Source organism: Oryza brachyantha, chromosome 1, assembly GCF_000231095.2.
Source record: "Oryza brachyantha chromosome 1, ObraRS2, whole genome shotgun sequence".
Lineage (NCBI taxonomy): Eukaryota > Viridiplantae > Streptophyta > Magnoliopsida > Poales > Poaceae > Oryza > Oryza brachyantha.
Genome location: NC_023163.2, coordinates 15330765 through 15346380, shown reverse-complemented (window position 1 = coordinate 15346380; position 15616 = coordinate 15330765). Strand labels below are relative to the sequence as shown.

The following is a 15616-nucleotide window of genomic DNA, read 5'->3' as shown; positions in this document are numbered from 1 at the left end:
ACTTCAAAAGTTTAACCAAATAAAATCAACAATGTCATATTTAAATATGAATGAGTAGGGTTTAGCCGCGAGGGTCGCGACAAAAGTTCTATGTGGCTTTATCACCCATACTTATCATCGTATAGGAAGCTTTGGAAAGGAGCATACAATCTTGTTCATCATTGACAGGGATGTGCACACCAGCCCAAGCCTTATCAGGCGAGTTCCACTTATGCCAAAGCCAGCACAACATCATAGTAACTATAATAGTAATGAGGTTTGCTTCAGTCCAATAAAAAGTAACAAAAAATATCTCGAGGCACCGGTATCTTGTGGTACTAAATTATTTATGATCGTTGGATCTAACAGTGCACATTCTACTTAGCTAGATCCAATAGTAAGAAACGATTTGATACCTCGAGACACTTTTGTTGGACCGGAGAAAATCTCAATATATAATAATGTGCACTTCATTCTCAATTTCAATTCCTTGAGTGATGCATATATGATATGATGATACATGAGTGGCCCATGAATCAGGATCCACACCAAAGTGACGTGCCAGGTCATGGGCAGGGCATTACACGTACTTCTCTGATCAGTACGGATAGGGTAGAGACCAAAACGTCAGATGCTTCCTCGTCCACTCGTTTTGGCCTGCCCAATGTTTTCTCCTGCTCTCACCCTTTTCTGAGAGCAGCTGATGAACTGAAGCACACTGGCTGCAGCACCTGGTATTTTTGTTCGAAATTGACATATATGTGATGTGGTGTGCACACTAGGCATTTGAATAATTAATCTTGAACGGATAACAGTATAGAGTCAACAAAATATGGTTTCATATTTTTCTCTTGTTTTTGTTTCCTCCCACACGAAAAAGTAATGAATGCCGCATGCATTTGCTTTTATTTATGCAGCATTACTGTGCTCCCCATCCCCCAACCATGGAATATATATTTCATTTGAAACAATTAAATGAGCCGGTTTGAGATTTGAGAGTTTTGGTAAAGCAAATGGTTGTTTCACATAGAAAAGAAATGGTGTTTCAGAAGTAGACAGTAATTAATCTTCTCTCCATTGAAAAAGCTGGCAAATTGTTGGAAATCTCGCAGTCTGTTTTGCTAGTCGGACATATTTTCAGACATTTTGCTCGAATTATAGTACCTCCTGCCATTGGTATTTTAGTACAATATATGCAACTTTCAAGCCATGCTTATAGGTAACCATACCTATGTTACCTCTTTTAATTTTTCTCTGTCTATGGAGTTATTAAGTTGGGTATAGCCTTGGTGTTCTGTGGTGGTGAATATGCAATTCCTATGTGGATCACCTTGGAGAGTGTCCTACCTTTTACCTAAACTCAACCCAAATCCATTTTCTGATAGTGGAGTGTGCTGATGTCAAAGTAACTACAAGCTAAGCTGGGTCCAACAGGAATCACCCCTCCTATATAAACAGATGATGTACGTCCAAGTGTACGTACAAGTTCGATTAATTACACTAATTAATCTCATGGGGAACAGAGAAGTTCTTGTGGTTGCATTCTTCATAAGGTCCATATATGGAGGAGTGCAGATAGTCACCAAGATAGCGTTCAATAGAGGCATGAGCACAACTGTTTTTGTTTTCTACAGGCATGCGATTGCTATCCTATTCTTGGTTCCTGTTGCTTTTGTGCTAGAAAGGTATGGAGATTTTGCTAATTGTTTATTTGGGATGTCACCATAGAAGCATGTGGTTTGAGCCTCTTTTTTTTTTCTTGTGTGTTTGTGCAGGAAAACTGCTCCACCATTGTCATACAAGATCTTGCTTAAACTATTTGTACATGCATTATATGGGTAAGTCAAAGTTTGCTATGTGTCATGTACCTTTTTTTTTCTCATCGTTCTGATTGATATTTACCTGAAAGATTGTTTGAAATTAGTTTTTAGAATCTCTGTGTTAAACTGGATAAGTTGCATAATTTTCAATTTTAGGCTCTTACCGGAGCATTCTATGTTAATGTTATTTTCTGTTAGTGCATTTTTATAATCCTTAAAAAAATATCGGGAGGTACCATATTTTATAATATAAAATTTGTTACCACCAGTTACTTTGTACTTTTTTTAGTGTAAATTTTGGTAGCTAGAGGTACTTTGTCAAATTTGACAAAATTGCCCTTTCCCTTACTGTATTGAATTAATTGTCCATTTGTTTTTTTTTCCCGACTGTTTGGAATTTTGGACTGTTCTTTCTCTATCGCCTCGCAGTACATATGGTTGTTTTGTCTTCTTTTAAGGGTTACACCTAGTGTATATTTAGTTATATGTAATTACATAAATATTCCTCTGTTACGTTGTTAACAATAGATCCAATTTATTGTTCTTCAATTTGTACATTTCCATAAAAACGGATAGGTAGCTTTTTTTTTTGCTAACCATGTGGATTATTATCTACTCATTTTGCTATTACCGTTACAGCAAGCATTAATCATTTTATGTATACTTCGTTTTCTTGTAGAATTGCTGGATCAGTAAACATATATGGCCTTGGTCTTAGTTATTCTTCAGCAACATCATCATCTGCGATATCTAACCTTCTACCTGTGGTGGCCTTCTTCTTGGCAGTTCTTATGGGGTAAGGTTTCAGGTTTGCACATGTTTTCATTTGTCCATTTTTGTTCATGATGCTACTCCTAAGTTTTATACTAAAAACAGACAGGGTGAACTGACCCTTATAGTGAAACTTTTGCATAACATCATATAGGATTTTATTACAGTTAAACTTATTCTAAATCATGAAAAATATGGAAAAAAAAGAACTTTAAAGAGGTCCATCTTCAGATCAAGTCCACAGAATAAATAGTGGCAACAGCTAACTTGCTGGAGACTGAAAAATATTTACATCAAAAGTTTTTGCGAGCATGACGAAGTATTGTCAGGTTTTCGACGAACTTTACGAGTTTGTTCAGGTTTTGATATTTCTCCTTGTACATCTGGTAGGATGGAGTCTTTAAACTTGAGGAGGATCCATGGGTTTGCAAAAGTTTTTGGTGTTCTGTTCTCCATTGTTGGTGTCGTCGTACTCGCATTTTACCATGGACCTGAATTGAAGTCTTTGAACCTTCAGCATCTATCTAATCAAAGTGTCTCCCATACTGGGAATACTGCCTATCCTACAAGGACATGGCAGTCAGGCATTTTTCTGACGGTTATATCCACCACATCTTGGGCTCTTTGGACAGTTCTTCAGGTATGGATTCTTGCAGAGCCACTTAAAAAATGCAAACAATAGACCAAGTGCTGGTACTCTGGGTTTGTGACAGTTCTTCCTCAGGGTCTTATGTTGGAGGTGTATCCATCTAAGCTTCTCAACACAACCATCCAGATGGTGTTTGCAACTATTCAGTGTTTCTTCATTGCTCTAGCAGTCGAGAGAGATTTTTCGCGATGGAAACTGGGGCTAGATGCAGGTCTTATCGCCGTGATTTATTCAGTAAGTACAATATTCTCAGGCTGTGCTAATTTTCAATCAGTATTGGTTACTTCAGGTTTGAGAAAAAAAATCTTGTTTTGTCATTAGACTACAGGTAAAAAAAAAATCCTCCAATCCTTATGATGCATCTGGCAGGATCTTGTGCAATTGAGTGAATAGCAGCAGTAAAAGGTCAACGATATAACTAGGCACCATCTACCTGCCGGATGCATATATTGGAAAGGATCACTTGCCTGTTGTTTGAGGTACATAGAACAAAACTTATGTCATTTGTGACAATCTGAGTTTAAGCAAAGGTCATCATAAAATTCAGGTTGCAGGTTAGCTCTGTTTGGCATTGTACTACTTGCACATCCTGAAACCTTTATAAGTTGATATGCACTCTGCTATGTTTGTCTCATTTATGGAATAACATTGCATTTGCAGATTTGCTCCATAGAGGCTAGGCCTTTGTTTTATTTTTTGGATGGGAACGCTTCTGGTAACTAGTCTAAACATTGTCAATGTAAACAACTGAAATTATCTGATAACACCATATGCAGGGTGTACTTGTGTCTGGACTTGCATACTACATGCAAGTGTGGGTGATTGACAAGAGTGGACCGGTTTTCTTGGCCATGACAATGCCCATAACTCTTATTGTCACAATAATACTCTCCTCATTTGTCTTGGGAGAAGCAGTCACCTTGGGAAGGTATTACCTCTCTTTCTGCAAATCAGCTCACTGCCTTTCATGAACTCTTTAGCAATGGAAAAAATTCATGAATAATCACCATCAACTGGGTGTTTCTACCTGCAGCATAATAAGTGGAGTGGTGATGGTTGGTGGTCTCTACTGCGTTCTCTGGGCGAAGAAAGCTGAACAAGCGATTGCCAGCAAGGAAGAAGCTATACTCCCAGTTCAGGCCACACAAGTTTAGATCAAATTTAGTTCTTTTTGGCATGTCCTAGTAGTCAATAATAATTCCTGTGTTGTGTGTTTTCTGCTGCTTAATCAGTTGCTAACCTTTGTGCATTATCTAAAGAAACTAACCTATGTGTAAATGGAGTGATATATGACACCGTAATCTACGTTTCAAATGTTCTCCAAAGAATTTGATAATTAGTCCCCCATCCCAAAATAAGTTCATCTTTCCAGTTCAAATTTGAACTAGAAAGATAAACTTATTTTGGAATGGAGAGAGTATTTGGTTGCTACTACAGCTTCATGGAAAGGAAAAGGCGTGTCCCATAATTACATCAACAGTTAGTAAGGAGCCCAGTATATAAATTCCCAGCATGCAGAACAACAAACAGCTCTCCTTAAAATTAATAAAAACAAGGAGTGTTTTCTTCTTCTCTGTACCAAAGCATGCTGCTATCATCATCTACCATTGGAAACGCCACTGAAGATTTCGCTGGCGCCTCCAAGTGATGCTTCCCACTCTATGGAAGCCAGATGAATTTGAGCCAAGATTGGCATGATCTCCCTCATCTCTGGTCGGTCCAGTGGATCCTCACTTAGGCACCACATAGAAATGTTTGCCAACTAAAATTCAGAGAAAAAAAAAGAACTTATCAGTCAATTATCTGGGATGTTTCAGTGGGTCAGTAGGCATGTAAAGTTTCAGTGTTTGCTAACCTTGCAAACTTCTTCAATGGGGTAACTGTCCTTCAGGTAGGGATCTACAATTGTCTCCAGTGAGCTCTCCAGATCTTCTGGCTTGAATGCTTTCTTCATCTGTTCACAAAATGGCCAGTTTGATCCTTTGATTTCATTGAATATATATTGAACACACTTGGGTGAAGATCAGTGTGACAATTGGAGAAACAATGATTCTCCTGAAACATTCAAAACTGTCTTACAATTGAGATTAGAGATTTTGTCTTATTAGCTTCCTTGTTGTCCCTCACAAGCGCACGGAGACCAGTAATGAGCTCTGCAAGAACTACTCCGAATGCATACACATCAGATTTGGTAGTCATGTGAAGCTCAAGAACTGATCTGCAAGGATTAATTACACTAGTGTTACTATATGTGTAAAAACCATAATCTCAAGTAGATGTAAATCAGATTCAAACTAATTAAAACCAACTCTGGTGGAAGGTAGCCTGGCGTTCCAACCAAACGAGTGGCCATGCATTCATCTTCATCACTACGCTGAACAAGCTTCACCAGGCCGAAATCTGCAACCTGTTGTAAACAAAAAAGAAGATGATCAAACAGATGGAAGATCTGAGCAGACATACCTGAAAAATTGACTGGTTTTACACGCCTCACTTTAGCTCGTAGACCATTATCCAGCAGAATATTGCTGGTTTTGATGTCACGGTGCACATAGCAGGTCTTTGTATGATCATGGACGTATTCGATACCGCGTGCAGAATCCACTGCTATCTGTGTTCTTGCAGTCCATGACAGAGATTGATGGCCTATACAAATTTCACACGAACAAGAGGTGATGTAATAAGTCTTAGGTCGTGTTTGGCTATACCTTTTAACTATCTAGATTCTCTTATTTTTCGCACGCACGTTTCTCAAACAGCTAAACAGTGTGTTTTTTGCGAAAACTTTTTATAAAAAAGTTGTTTTAAAATATCATATTAATCTTTTTTTTATTTTTTAAATTAATAATTAATTAATCATGTATTAACTTATTACTACGTTCGGTTTTTCCGACCGGATACCTTATCCCAACCCAACCCAAGACAAACGCGGCCTTAAGGTAAGGGCCAACACAGATGCATGGTCATGTAAAAACAAGAAATGAGCACCTCATTGATGATTCTATGAGTTTTACCAAAAACATATAAAAATTTCTTTTGGAACATTGATATAAGTTATAACAATTGTTAACCTCAAAAGATGCATGTTTCTCATTTTAATACATGCACTTTTTTTAAGGTACACCAAGTTTTTTACTCTTACCTCCTATGTGGTGACAGTCATTTATTATGTTTTAAAGTCAATTACTATCATTTGGTACATTATAATAAGGAATTTAACAATATTTTTATACAAGAATTTAAGAGATGTGATTATATACATACACTATTAAAATTTAAATTTAAACTTGCAGCAACAATTGAAAATACCGTGATAATAAATAAAACATTTTAACTTTCAGCTTATAAATTTTTATTCCGTATTTCGAAAAGTTCACATATTCTATTTGAAAAAAAACATTTATAATTTGTTTAATAGCAAATAGGAAATTCAAACTACGGTCATGTTTTCTTATCCCAGAACTCTACCTTTCAGCAAAGGATCATGGAGATGCTCACTGAGCGATCCATTCTGGACATACTCATAAACCAGGTAGAGGTGATCATCCCCAGCAGCATAACCAATCAATTCGACCTATACATAAATGCAAATGTTAAAGAGAAAAACTTTACATTTCATCAATCATCACCCATGGTGTCTCCGTCTGGGTAATTAACTAAGTGCATACCACATTTATGTGATGTACTTTGCACAGCACTTTTAACTCAGCAAAGAACTCCTTTGACTTGCTTGCTTTCATCTTCTTGACTGCGATTTCCTACAATAATGGTCACCATTTTCAGTTAGGGATATGATCTTCTAATACTCTCTCCATTTTAAAATAGAGCAATTTTACGGTTCTTGAGCAAATACAGATTGATACCAAAAATTTAGTGTAAAATTTGGGACCTCTTGTACCTTCTCAAAGACCATAAAATTGCTCTTAAATATATAGAGGACCAAAGATTACTCTATTAAGATATAGAGTTTTTTTATGACACAAAGTTGATATTATTAGATTCTTATTTGAAAGTATTTTCTTCTTATTATATTTGTGTCATAAAAATTATATCCTAATAGAATAATCTTTGATTAAACTCTTGCCCTAATAAAATAAAATAAGCCCTATATTTTGAAAGAAAGAAAGTACTGTTTTGTGATTATGGTAACATTTGAAAGATAATTTCCCTGCAAAATGAAACATTTGAAAGATTCTTTAGAAATTAATTTCTTACGTGCGCTCCTATGAATCCAAGGTAGACACTACCATATCCTCCCTCACCAATCTTCCTCTTCTCATCAAAACTAGACGTAGCATCTTCTATCACCCCCAAACTGAAAATCACAGGCCTCTCTGTTTGGAATGGATCAATTTCTGCAGCCAATAATAAACCCATCATCACAATAGCATTAATTAATAAGGATATATATGCTTCACCAAAAACACAAATAATAATAATGAATATATGTAGCATAAACAAGACCATTGATTCTCATGGATGGATAGAAACGGCTCTCAAGGGCAGCAATGCTCGTGTTGCTGGGAAGTTTCTCCATTTTGTGCGCAGCAGGTGCTTCGACGTTGTGCAGAGTAGTAGACCTCCTTCTCAGGCGAAGTGTGATGGTTAACACGCAGAGGAGGAAAATTGCAGCTGATATGGATGCTGCTATTATGATCGGCAAACGGCGAACGTCTAAAGATTAATAAAGGAAGAGGGAAAGATTCAGCATCAAGTTTGAAAGGGAAGAAAAGTATAGTACATATACATTTGAGAGACCTTCTCCGGTGCATTAGAGTTAATTAATCCAAGACATTTAATTAAAAATGGTAATTTAGTACTTTGTTAATTAATTGATTAGTAGTATTTTGTAATCAAGTTTGCTAGATCTTTCAGCTTGTCTTACACTGGATTTATGATAGTTCTCTAGCTAGCTATCGAGATTATGATGAAATTTTCTGAAAGAATCAGACTTTAGGATCACAATAAAAATAACGATATTAGCCCTTCAAATTTCTACTACACCTAAGAGCAACTCCAATAGTTTTCTAAATTTTGTTTCCCAAATCCTAGATTTTAGCAAGTTTGTAAACAATATGGCAAGTTTATAAACAATATGGTTGGTAGTATAATTTAATCCCAATTATCCTATAAAAATAGATTAACATTGTTGATTAAATTCTAGTACCAGTAGAATGCACTAGAGGGACCCTAAATTTGATATTCTAGTATACTTGCCCTCCTAAAGCTTTAGATATCAGTTTCCAGTACTTGAGAAAATAAATAAATAAGTAAATGCAAACATCTCCTGAAAACCAACAGTGACTCACTCCTGTTAGAGGAACCGGCGACTCCCATGGGCACAAACAGCGTCCATCCTGGGCTTATAAAATCAGGATCTTTCAGGCTAGGGTTCAAGTCCAAGATATCTTTCGAACTCGATCCAAACAAGCTTGCGATGGCGCCCAGGGTATCCCTATCCTGAACTGCATACGACAGCACCTCCCCCGGCGCCGTCGAGGAGCAGCCGCACGGAAGGTGGATGACCAGCCTCTCCCCGATCGCCAGGGTATGGCCATCGCCGCCGCCGGCGTCCATGGCGAGCCCACTGAACGTCCTGCTGCTGATCGCGTCGCCCGTGTCGCCGCCCTTCACCGTGTAGCCGGTGTCGTGGAAGAGGCCGGCCATGGTGGCGTTGATCACCCTGCACGCGCACGGCACGCTCACCAGCAGGGCCTCCTCCTCCGAGTCCGACGTCTCCGAGCCGGAGAGCCGCCGCCGGGTGAGGCGCTGCACCAGAGACGCGTTCGCGGCGAAGTCGGAGGCTACCTGGGAGAGGTCGCGCCCCCGCGGAGTGACGTAGAGGTAGGAGCCGCAGACTGGGTTGGCAGACGACATGGCGGCGTCGCATGGCATGGGCTGCCATCCTGGAGCTGATGCCAGTAAGCTTCTTCCCGGTGAGTGATCAGGCAGAGAGATGGTGACGTGAAGGTGCTGCAGAAAGAGGAAGAAAAAGAGGAGGAAGCCATGGCTGGCCATGGTGAGCAAAATGGGTGGCAAATGGGGGTCTGGTTGCTGCAGAGGTTGGTTTATCTGCTGCTCCATTTGTTTTGGCTTCTAATGCTTGTTTGGTACTCCCTGATCGGTGTCAGTTGCCTGGCAATGCCGGCTGTGATGTAGCTTGATGCCATGGTTTTTCCTTGTTTAATCCGCTTCCCTGAAGATCCACATGTCTTGGGCTCTTGGCATGTAGGAAGAATGGCATCATAAACTGTCAAAGATCCAGATTAGAGGGGTGCTTTGCTTCCTACAATGTGCAACAGCTCTGGTGAAGTACTAAAAAAAGTCTGGTCTGCTAGCTGCAGACCTGACCTCATGGACTACGAAAGAGTCAAAGATTGTTTTGGCTTCCAACATTTGGCATGTTTTGCAACGTTTGAGGACTGGATTACACTTATGAGTGTAAAATATATAGGGTTAATTTGATCTGTGCCATTATAACTATGTATATTTAGATAAATGCCATTATAATTCGTCTATTCGTAACCGTGTCATTTAAATTTTACAAAATTAGACACGTGCCATCGCCGTTATGTTTTCCATCTTCTTTCCCATATACACGTAGAACCCACCCGTCAGATTCATCTTCTTTCTCATCCTCAGTTTTCCCATATCTCTGTCCACCGATGAACTCACGCAGGCAGATGACGCAGTCAAACGGGACCTTGCGTCGATGAAGGCTTGGTCCACGCCGGCGTCGTGGAGGTGAAATAGCTGCTGGAGCTGCCCCTGGAATGCCATCACGTTGTCCGCGTCCTCCCTTGCCTGCCGCTGCCAGGTGGGTCCTATGTGTAAATAAAGAAGAAGACAGAAAACATAACGGCGATGGCATGGTTTTAATTATATGAAATTTAAGTGGCAAGACTACGAATAGACGAATTATAATGACATTTATCTAAATATGTATAGTTGTGATGGCACGGATCAAATTAATTCAAATATATATGGCATTGAAAAGGACAGAATGACACAACTTTTTTTTTTTTTGAGAATACGCCAAGCAAGCGTATCATTGTATTAAGGAGAATGGCACAAAATGATTACGCAGAGAAGTAGCATTGGTTGTTGGTATATTTAGTTCACTGCAGATGCATGAGATGAGATGATACGACACTATTATGTCATGGCCCGAGGGCCCCGAGACCCCAATGGGATAACCAACGTCGAACGTTGGAAGGATAGATGTGCGTTGTTCGGTCCATTATAGTAGTAATATAATTTAATCGATAATGTTGATCTATTTTTATTTTTATTTTTATTGGATGACTATGATTAAATTATACTACCAATAATATGTAGAAATTTAAGGGGTAATATCGTCTTTTTTATTGTGATCTTTATTAAAAAACAAAATTATAAAATACTAGTAATAAATTAATTAATAAAGTACAAAATACCATTTTTAATCCATGGCTGAGATTAGTTTTACTGGTGCTACTAATAAAATACACCGGAGAGGGACCTGGAAGGATAACCCAGCAGCATCGGCTAATAGGGATGATATATAGACTCAGATTGAGGAGAAGAACATTAAATAAGAGATTAGACTAATTGTTGACTCATTGCTCATCTGAATAGAAATATAATCCATGATTATATAGATGGTGAGACTTAACCTCTGAGTAACTAGCCTCTCAATCTAATTTTATCTTATCTCCTACTACTTACGTTCCATTCGTTGCAAAATATAACATTTCTAAGGTGTTTATCATGTACTAAGAAGACGTTAAAATATTCCCTTTTAGTAACTTTGGTGGACAATTTTTGAATTTCGAATAATTAGATGGGTTACTTAGATCCATACTATTATAAATTTGCTAGTTTTGAAACATGCCATTGCTATTTGACTAATTGTAAGGATGTTATTATAATTTTAGAACTATTCGAAATATGCCACTCCATACACTTTCGGTGTATTTTTAAAAAAAATTGGACCATATTGTCCCTGTGCTTACACGGTGCCCTTGGTATGTCAAAGGGCAATTTAGTCCAAAAATGACATATCTGAAATAGTTCTAAAATTACAATGGCATCCTTACAATTAGTCGAATAGTAATATCATATTTTAAAATTGACAAATTTATAATGACATGAATCTAATTAACCCTAATTAGATTCCCTTTCTAAACATGTGCAGAAATGATTGTACCATGGGACAAAATTTTAATAGTAAAAATGCCTATATTGTTTTAAAAGTAGTGAACAACTCGCTGCTACAGTACCCATGATATTGTTCACTTGCTAGAAATTGGCTCCCCGGGCCTCGACCTCTCGCCCTAACGCTAAATACTGCTATACTTGATTTTTTTTAATGTTTGATCATTTATCTTATTTAAAAATTTAGTATAAATATAAAAAATAATAAGTCATATTTAAAGTTTTTTTTATAATAAAGTAAGTCACAAGCAAAATAAATAATATTTTTATAATTTTTTAAATAAGATAAATGATCAAACATGACAAGTAAAAAAAGTCAAATAAATTGAGAGAGCAGTAAATACACTATACCCCTCTTTTCAAGCGAACAGTGTGCAGGTGGGCTACAACCAAAGTCCATACCACCATGCCCAGTCCCCAAAGCAAAAGCTGATGTGGTAGCCTACGTACTTAGGCCCGTTCAGTTTGCAAAATGTTTTCTACGAACATCATATCAGATATATATAAGATATATGGATATATATTTGAAGTATTAAATATATTTTAATTATAAAATAAATTATAGATTTTACTAAGAAATTACGAGACGAATCTTTTGAGCCTAATTAATTCGTCACTAGCACATGCAGGTTACTGTAACACTTATGGCTAATCATATACTAATTAGGCTTAAAAGATTTATCTCACGATTTCCTTCGTAACTAATGTAACATTAGTTTTAATGTTTATGTATTTTATTGTAGTTTATTTTTGGGTTAGATATGTATTCTTAGCGATCTAAAAGTTTATTTTTCAGTTTTAACTCTTTGATCGCCAAAAATACATATATAAAAGTTCTATTACCATTTTTTTTGCAAATATGTTCTTTGGCCAAGGATCATGCAGGAGCATGTGAAGTTCTATCACCTCAATGGCCAACTCTGCTAGCCAAATGCCCTTTGACACCCCCCCCCCCCCCCACAAATCCTCTCTCTCTCTCAAATTTGCAATGTCTAAATATTTCAGATGGTCAACAGTAACTGAAGAAACAACAGAGAAAAGCAGAGAGAGTTTTGTGCTACAATCAACCTTCTTCAACTTTAAATTTTTTTCTCTAAAAAAAACTTTAGATTTTTTTCTTTTATTCCCTCAACTCAGAGTCTGTTACATATATAACGTAAAGAAAAGATCTACCCAAATCCAACTACTGACCGTGCCATCCAACGATATTGAATCCATTGACCACTGCTCAACTGCACAAGGTCGCGTTGGACGATGGATACTTCTAACCCATATTCTCTCTTTTTCCATGAATACGTTTAAATAGTATAATTTTTATAAAAAAATTATATATAAAAGTTACTTTAAAAATTCATAGTTAATAATTAATTAATTATATATTAATATGTTACTGTGTTTTTCGCATTAGTTAACAAGCTAACTGTCGAATGGGGCTGAAAGGATAGATGACTGCTGTGTGGCTGACTGAATCAACTACTCAGCAGCCAACTATACGCATGTGCAAAACAAAATTCAACTAACAGAACTGAAATATGCATAAGAGACGAAATCCTACGACTAGGAAGAAAAAGACGAATGAATGGGTTGCTGATTAAACTTTGAATATTTTTTATTCTGTGAATTTTTAATCTGATTATTCCGAAATTCCACTGTGAATTTTTAATCTGATTATTCTGAAATTCCACTGTACGTCTAGTTAATCGAATTTGACCCGATAAAATACGAAAACAGGCATTCACGGTCTTTTAGAAGGATTAATTAAATAATTTCTTTTGGTTAATTAACTCCTAGCTAACCCAACATGATTTCTCATAATTTAGTTTAGAGAAACGATTTATTGACTTAGGGCAAAACTCGGGGTGTGACCAGTGTCCCACCAATGACTAGCGCTAGCTTCAACATGAGGAGTTCACCGTGGCCTTCCATGAGAACTTCGTGTCCATTATTACCATCATGAAGATAAAGAGGGACAAGATTCGGATGCTTAGGCAAGACAACATGAGTGTGCAAGGCTACCTGAATAATTCAGGAGGAATTAACTATGTGTCACTTTTAGTTTTGACTACTCCTCTTGAGAAATTTTACCGTCCAACACGGTACCATTTTCTAGCCATCGGATCGTGTAGATCGAACGGCCAATAATACGAGGTACCGGCGAAGGGAAGAGCGGTACCTCGCTCTGTGCGTGCGGTACTGTCTCTGTGAAGATGGCTGAGAGGGTAGTACTGAAATTTCACGTTCGAGTGTTTTTTCAAGATTAGAGTTGGATCTCTCCCTTCTCTCCTCGTCAATCACCTTCAATGACAGCAAACAGGGACCGGCGGAGCAAGGCGTCCGGCAGCCACTGATGCCGCCGCGCTCGCGGCGCATGCTTGCGCCGGCCCAAGCCGATCTCCCCGTCAGTCCCCTGCATCTTCGCTCGCTAGTTCTTGCTGCATCCTGCTGCTTCCTCTGGTTGCATCCTCGCTCGCTTGTTCACTGCCTGTGCTGATCTTCATCCATCCCGCGAGCAGCGATACTGGCATCCTGCTGCTTCCTCGCTCGCTTGTTCGCCGCCTCGCCTGGTTCAACTGAATACCATCCAAGACGTCGCCGCGACAGCCGGCGGCGGCGCAAGCAACAAGCGCTCGCGGCCCATCCTGCCCTTTCTAATCGGGTCAGATTTTACTGGGTACCTACCGGTACTGGTCCCATCCGGTACCACTTGTTGGACCATAGTAATGCTCACCCATGCATATATAAATTTATTTACCACCGTTGAGAGAAACTTCTCTAATTATTTGTCACTTTTAACAATGTGCAGTGTCATGTAAGATTGCCAGCATGGAGGGGCACACAAAAATACCATGTTGCTCCTGTGTATTCGAGCAAATAAACAGCTAGCACCTGACTGCAATTTTGTGGATTCATCAAAAATAAATCAAGTCAACTTGGTACAGAGGGTTGAACTAGAGTAAATGGTCTGACTGCAATTTTGTGTATTCACCAAAAATAAATCAAATCAACATGTACAAGGATTGAACTAGAGTAAATGGCATGATGAACTAATAAAGTGTATGTCTGAATGCTTGATGACATATTTTGTTTTTTTACTGATGTGTGGCTTAAGATGTCGCGTGATGAACATGATTAAACTTCTAATATAATGCACTGTATGGCCTAGTTAGGTTTAGCTCTATTGTGTTATATATGTCTGATGTAGACATGTCAGATTAGCTATTGTGTTATATATGTCTGATGTGGACATGTCAGATTAGCTATTGTGTTATATATGTCTGATGTGGACATGTCAGATTAGCTATTGTGTTATATATGTCTGATGTGGACGTGCGGTAATCTTAGCTGGAACCACGGTTACCGCGGTTTCAACCACGAAAGCCGTGCGGTAAGCTATGAGTTTCTCCTTCCTCTAGTACTTTGCTGCCGTGCGAAGCCGTAGTAACCGCGGTTGATTAGGCGATTTCTCTTCAATTTCGCGTGGTTTGTGTTTCGAAGACAACAATTTCTAAGTGTGTTAACCCCAGAATTTAGAAATAGCCGTTGAAAAATTAGTCAGGAACAGTGACCGGATCAGATAAGAAAGAAGGTCAATTGGGCTGAAGAAAAGGTGAAAAATAACTCGGATTCGGTCGATAAAATCTGAATCGGATTGGAAAAGGAGTCTGATGGACTTAAAAGCACGTAGATAAATTCAGAAACAAACCAGAGTCTGTAACTTTTCATCCGTAAATATTGATAACTGTATGTACTCTGACACATTGTCTTATGTCTTTCTTGGCAATTTAGCTTAAGTTGGCAAATTAGATAGACAATCCAGTATTAACTCTAGAACTATAATTGTTTTGAAAGTAACATAAAAACAATGTTCACGAAACGGACAGTTTCTCTCCCGTGGTTATCCCAATAACCGTAATTATTGCAGCGCGAAGCCGCCCAAAACCATAAAAAAAACCGTAATAATCGTGCTTCAGAGCTCTCCGCGGCTTGACAAAAGTAAGGATAAAATTAAAAGATAAAGGGCTCCATCGTTTCACAGTTGCAACTGCTTATAAGCCAAAATTTGAATTTTAGAACTTAATTTTAAACTTGATTTTGTGGTTTTTTTCATCATGGTTTATTTTAGACATTTTACTTTTAAGTCACTATAGACACGTATATAAAAGTTTTACATACAAATTATTTTTCGTTTGTAAAAACGAAA

The 15616-nt window shown here is 38.1% G+C and overlaps 2 protein-coding genes across 3 annotated transcripts; one reads left to right on the top strand and one right to left on the bottom strand.

The window, feature by feature from the left end:
• Positions 1 to 1465: 1465 nt before the first annotated feature.
• LOC102710160 (WAT1-related protein At5g64700-like) lies at positions 1466 to 4537 on the top strand. Its single transcript, XM_006644225.3, has 7 exons — positions 1466 to 1664; positions 1755 to 1817; positions 2479 to 2595; positions 2961 to 3210; positions 3295 to 3453; positions 3996 to 4147; positions 4253 to 4537. The coding sequence occupies exons 1-7, from the start codon at positions 1492 to 1494 to the stop codon at positions 4371 to 4373; spliced, it is 1035 nt and encodes a 344-aa protein (XP_006644288.1). The 5' UTR covers positions 1466 to 1491; the 3' UTR covers positions 4374 to 4537.
• Positions 4538 to 4566: 29 nt separating this feature from the next.
• Positions 4567 to 9494, bottom strand: LOC102710446 (lysM domain receptor-like kinase 3). Of its 2 annotated transcripts, XM_006644226.3 has the most exons (10): positions 8529 to 9494; positions 7684 to 7893; positions 7435 to 7574; positions 6888 to 6977; positions 6688 to 6793; positions 5714 to 5865; positions 5529 to 5626; positions 5299 to 5437; positions 5075 to 5173; positions 4567 to 4981 (listed from the first exon to the last, which is right to left on the bottom strand). In XM_006644226.3, the coding sequence occupies exons 1-10, from the start codon at positions 9301 to 9303 to the stop codon at positions 4817 to 4819; spliced, it is 1974 nt and encodes a 657-aa protein (XP_006644289.2). In that variant the 5' UTR covers positions 9304 to 9494; the 3' UTR covers positions 4567 to 4816. The 2 variants fall into 2 exon arrangements, with proteins under 2 accessions (XP_006644289.2, XP_040376029.1); XM_040520095.1 differs by lacking the exon at positions 7684 to 7893.
• Between the last annotated feature and the right edge of the window lie 6122 nt (positions 9495 to 15616).

Coding starts and splice junctions, on each gene's coding strand:
- LOC102710160 (XM_006644225.3), top strand. CDS start 1,492: ATGGGGAACAGAGAAGTTCTTGTGGTTGCATTCTTCATAAGGTCCATA. Junction 1,818..2,478: donor TTTGTACATGCATTATATGG/GTAAGTCAAAGT, acceptor GTTTTCTTGTAG/AATTGCTGGATCAGTAAACA. Junction 3,454..3,995: donor TTATCGCCGTGATTTATTCA/GTAAGTACAATA, acceptor CACCATATGCAG/GGTGTACTTGTGTCTGGACT.
- LOC102710446 (XM_006644226.3), bottom strand. CDS start 9,303: ATGGAGCAGCAGATAAACCAACCTCTGCAGCAACCAGACCCCCATTTG. Junction 7,575..7,683: donor TCCATCCATGAGAATCAATG/GTCTTGTTTATG, acceptor TATTGGCTGCAG/AAATTGATCCATTCCAAACA. Junction 5,438..5,528: donor CCAGGCTACCTTCCACCAGA/GTTGGTTTTAAT, acceptor TAATCCTTGCAG/ATCAGTTCTTGAGCTTCACA.